This window comes from Opisthorchis viverrini, assembly GCF_000715545.1.
Source record: "Opisthorchis viverrini unplaced genomic scaffold opera_v5_100, whole genome shotgun sequence".
NCBI classification, from domain to species: domain Eukaryota; kingdom Metazoa; phylum Platyhelminthes; class Trematoda; order Opisthorchiida; family Opisthorchiidae; genus Opisthorchis; species Opisthorchis viverrini.
Genome location: NW_008751756.1, coordinates 480,794 through 486,350, shown reverse-complemented (window position 1 = coordinate 486,350; position 5,557 = coordinate 480,794). Strand labels below are relative to the sequence as shown.

General features: G+C 44.7%; 1 protein-coding gene across 1 annotated transcript in view; it reads left to right on the top strand.

The window, feature by feature from the left end:
• T265_05346 (hypothetical protein) overlaps nt 1-4,354 on the top strand; it is a gene marked incomplete at both ends in the record, with an annotated part of 29,294 nt that extends 24,940 nt beyond the window's left edge. Inside the window, one exon of the mRNA XM_009170337.1 lies at nt 3,333-4,354. Within this exon, the coding sequence (XP_009168601.1) occupies nt 3,333-3,391 (59 nt within the window). The remainder of the gene's footprint in view (nt 1-3,332) is intronic.
• Between the last annotated feature and the right edge of the window lie 1,203 nt (nt 4,355-5,557).

Below are 5,557 nucleotides of genomic sequence, written 5' to 3'. Positions count from 1 at the left end.
GCTGCTCCCCTTTGGCCTTCCTGGCATGGTTGCACCTTGTGGAACGAAGTTCCAGCCAGTGTAGCCCGCGGGATCATTGCAGCACTGAAGCCCGACCACCACGTCAAGGTGGCAGCTTTAGGTCGGGGACGTTGTAGAATGCTATGTGTATCTTGGACAGTAGTGTGCACGGAGTCAACACGCAAATCTCATAGGCCAGAATTGTGTTTATCAATTTGCACCCATGTACTTTGTACGCACACATGCTGCAGGGCATAGAGTCCTCGATCACATCTCCAAGAATTCGGGTAGGAGCGCTGGACGTTGTAGAATGCTATGAGTAACTTGGACAGTAGTGTTGCACGGAGTCAACACGCAAATCTCGAAGGCCAGAATTGTGTTTATCAATTTGCACCAAATGCGGCATCAAAAAGGCGTGTCATCGGTTATCAAAGTTCCGTGTATCGTACTATGGTGCGGGTTGCAAGACTTGGCCACTTGGGTCGGAAGATCTGAGATATCTTCAGGTGGCGGTCATGCTGTCAGTTTCTACCTAGAATGTCTGACTGAGTGTTGGAAGTGTAATCACCTTGGATGTTTGCTGTAGGCTACCCTAGTTCTCCTTCCCGCCCCTATTTCTTTCCATTAGAAAGCTGCATTCAAACAAATGGACATGGTTGTACGGCAGTGAGGCACCAGTTTTCTCATATCTGGTGTTGCTGTCAGTGATGAGGATGATCAGCCATTGACACACTTGTCATTTACATCGGAAAAGGGAATAATCTTGTGATTGTGACGCAATGCATGATCAGGTTCCCAACCCTCCTGATGATCGGACAGCTGCTTCTTCGGATGACTTAGTCTTTCGCCCTGCAGGGTGGATGGTATCAGACCTATGTATTTGTCGATCTTCTGATCCGACGGAAGACAGTTCTTCTAAAGTATTCTGAAAAGCACTGTAACCAGGTATATTATTAGCCATGGACGACAACAGCACTAACTTCTTGCTTGTCAGTGCAACATACGGTATTCATTTTTTAACAGTCCTGAAACCAGCTGTCATTAATGTTGAAGTTTTCAGAACTGACTCACGGACAGCCTCCGAGTCCTTCCTCGTTAATTGAGATCTTGGGACGCATTTCTTCTTGACCACTTGTGGTATGCACCCTTCCTTCAACAGACCAGGACGAATACTAATTTTGATTCTTTAATATCTTGCAGAATAATTACCTCTCCCGCCGAATGGTTTAAATCGCTCCACTATATCTTTCGGAGTTCTCAAAATTCCCCTGAGCTGGGCTACATCCCGTGGAGACTTTTCCCTTCCAAATCAATAGGGAACATTGTTTTGTGACTGTAGGAACATGAGACTTGGTTTATGCATCATGTGGTCATGTACAGGCCTAGTCCCCTGCTTCCGACTGAATGGTAATATGACAGAGCTTTCGTTGTGCGTTTTAAAGCGTCAAAACGGCGACTAAACCAGCGTAGGGTGTGCACTGTTGTTGTTGGCTAAAACACAGACGAGCTATTCAGTCATACACACTTATATGTTCAAAGGTTCAGCGCAGCATTCAGCACCCATACAGCTTAAATTGGCGTCCAGTTATCCTGGATCATCCCGGCTAGACAGGTATTAAGACACAATCAAGAAATTCTCTTTGTTGGATTGTAACAAGGATTCGATATTCAACACCCTGTCAGAAAAGTTTCCATTGTAAGCAGGCTAATCCATGGTGCAGTGTGAAGGTCAAATCAACTCAGCTGGTTCATGACAAGTGCTCTCATTCTGAGAAATAGACAATACCAGAAAAGGGTATTTCTTATAGTAAAGATAGCTGACCACTTGGGACCTAGGTATGGATGGCCATGCGCCCATACCTCTCTGTGGACTGTCAGCGAAGGTGTCATTCTTTGGGTCGCAACTACTTCAGTTGTTTATGGAAACCATATTTTAGTGAACCCAGTTTCCCACTTCTGCTCCCTAATATAGAACTTCGAGACAGTTACAACATCCTACCTCACCCGTCCTACCATTCTTTACCACAATATCTCAATCAAATCTGATGCAGCTTTGACTGTTTACGCAAAGCTTTCAGTGACAGTCTCAATGACATGTGCGAGAACGATGGTGTATCTGAGCGTTTGAGTGTGCCTAGGACTTGCCCTAAGGAATCCTTGTTAAGATTGGTTTGAGCTTCTGGTCAGTATGTGTCAGTTAAGCGACGCAAACTGTCTTCCAATGGCGATGACAGAAGTGGCATCATGATCTGTCATTTCATCCAGGCACGTGTGCCTGCAGCTGATGCGTACTGGATGCGAATGCCAAGGTGATATGGCTTCTCTGTATCTCCTTACAACATACACGTAAAGGACGTGTATAAAAACTGATCGGTAGAGTGAACCGATCGTGTAAATGTAAACTCTTGCTGAATGAAGTGAACCTACCTCATGGTTGGGCATCCTTCACCTGGGGATTGTCTCTATGGGAATTGCAATATGTTCCAATAGAAAATGTCGTGCTGTCGTTGATGATGATGATGATATCTTTCAGATGTAACACCCTTTCGGTACCTAACTGCCATGCCACCAGAAGGAAGTACGAGGGCTGGGATACTGCCAGGTCACACAAGTCTAGACAGGGGAAGTCGAGAACGAGAGGTCGGGTGTGAACCACGGACCTTTCGATCAGTCAATTCGCGCCCTAACTACTGAACCACCTCGCAGTTACACATTAAAAGTTCTGGAGTGGGATATGAAATAAACGTGGTGCGACCATCTCGCTATGTTTAGACTATGAAAACTTGTCCGAAAATGTCCGTAGCTGGTAGTTGAGGATCGGGAATGCGTGTTAGATACCAGACAAAACCGAACGGAGGGAGTGACGAAAACATTCTGACATAACTGCGACGCAGTAATCCTAGGGTTGCGCGTAATAACCCTTTCCCGCTAAGCTATCACGAGTTTGTTGACACTTAGTTTTTGAAGCTCAACACTCTTTTGATGTGAAGGAATAGGTTTTATTAGCATCCGGGTTTCTACCATAATCTTTGGCAATTCTGCTCGTGCCTGATAGTCAATTGAGCTTACTGCACCCCACGTGCGTCCCATGTGACCGGTCATATGCCTATCATACTTGCCATCATCCGGCATAATAACAAGTAACAGCTGATACAGTAATGACTGGGACTAATGGGATGGTTTTGTGCGTACAGTCTCGTGCTGTCCAAAAAAACAGGCATTATATACAGGGTCTTTCCCGGTGAACCAAACGTCCTAAGTTCTACCTCGCATTACGGTTGTCTGCGGTGCTTCACTTGAACTGTCGCCATTCTTTCCTTATTTCTTTTCAGCACGTCCATCGGTCAGTTGTACTCAGACTTTTGCGATGACGATGGATTTCTGTACGTGATGTACAGTGGTGAAAATTCATTTGGTTCGTGGGCGTAGCGATATCGATGGATTGCAACTCCCTCTTTCCAATCTCTGTGCCCTATCTATCTTTGGCTCGTCTGTTTTCTAACATCTAAATGGCTTTCGTTTTGGTAAGCGCCGGCTTATTTCCAAGTCACATGCATACTTTTCACGACAGTCAGTTGGTTCTTCCCTTTTGACTGGCCATTCGTTGAGAAACAAGTGAAGGCTCTATTATTCATCGCTTCTTATCCATCAAGTTCTCACATCTTTCAGTGTGCCAACCAACGATTATCAGTTCCAGCTTTTTGTGACTTCTGTCGCCTCACCCCTCTCTCCACCTTCCCACTTGTGTTCTACATACATATTCATTACGACTTTCGCTAGCCCAATAGATGACGGATGCCGCGGAATTCCACTTGTGTCTCAGATAAACAAAAAAAGACAAGCGTATTTTTCTCTTGTTGTTATGCTCTACAATTTATTTTAGCATATCCTCCGTCCCTTTAAACTGGGTAGTCACTACGGGGAGCACCCACTCGAATTGTGTGTGACATTTTGTTATTATTATTATTATTTCTCTGTTCTCGTATGTAATCAAACTGTTGATTTTCCATCGTAATTTTGCCGGACTGTTGTTGATGCTGCTCACTATCTACCTGTCATCATCATTATCATCAACTAGAATGGGTTGATTAATTTTTTCTCTCTTTCTCTCATTGTCTGCTGCATGTCCAATTTTTGTGGGCTGATGGATTTTTTGGTTATCTAAATAATGTTTGATCAAAATTGGTGTTTGTTTCCACATTCGTTGAAATCCACATTTGACCTGTGATCCTTCCCCATGGAGGCCTGTTGTTCATGTATTACCGATTACCCCTGTGGTGATCGGGTGATTGTGGCATCACCCTGTACTCTTTACTACAATAAGTAAAAGAGTCAGCGTGAGTCCTGTTGTGCGAAAACTTTTGGCGTCAACTTACGAATGCATGCGAATTACCCACGAGAGAATAGTTGCCCGGGGGAAACGGGCGGCCGCTGTCATCATCATCAGCATCATCAGAGCCACATACTTGCCGTACAGTGGTTTAAGCTGCCACACTTTCGTTCACTGATAATTTAGGGAGTTGTGGTAGGTATCTGCGTATTAGAGGTGGTAGCCGGTGTGCTAGAAACCAAACTGTTCATTTTCCATCCATATATTCCACGTAATTCACGATTAATCAGTTATCATGAGCTTACCTTCGCCTGGAGAGGAATAATCAATAAATCAGGTTCGGGTTCGAGCCCAATTATCAACCCTTTGAGTCATTTAACAGTGATCGTGTCCACCACCTCTTCGCGCTCCATCGGATATTGAGACCATTGCGACCATTCACCACCCCCTCCCGGTGGGGATGTACTCCATCTAAGCTACATAATCTTTGGTGTCCGAGTAGCATGTCATTGAGAAAAAAGGAATGCGTCAAACAGGTCATGATAGGATGCTTTGTCCTCATAGGGGACTTGGTTTTCATTATGCCAGACAAATGAAGGGGCTTCGGTTCTCATCTCCGAAACACAGCTTGTGTAAGCTGACAAGTGTGCCAGGAGAGTTACAGAACGAATTATGTAGCTAACACTTCACTTAAGGGACGTGTGTACCTCCATGAGCCCCAGAGGCTAGATGACGTGTTACGCATACAGTAGGACCACCCACCGAGATCAGTGCTGTGCCCAATTTAGGTTGAGTCCATTCTCGACATGGCCGAAAGTTTTGAAGTCAATTGGAATCTCTGCGTGGGCTATTTTTCAAATTTTTCGGACATAACTGGCGCATTCCACTATTTCTTTGCGTCAGCCACTCACATGAGTTCCGCAAAGGTGTTCTGCGGCGATAGCCCAACAGAACTCTTTCTTGACCGGAACTAAAGTGTTGATCTAGGGAGCTGACCGCATCTACTGAAATGCTTTTGTTGCATTTGGGAATGATTGATTTGCATTCAGAGTCGCCTTATTTTGTTTACCGTCTGATTAAGTTAATGGATCGAACAAGGCCACCTTCGTCTAAGTAAGTTTTAATCCTTGGCTCATGGCAGAAAGCTTGTTTTTAGTTTTCCGTGGCACCACTGTGTTTGGTTCTCTTCCAAATGAATCACGTGATTTTATAGAAGATAGAGCGGAA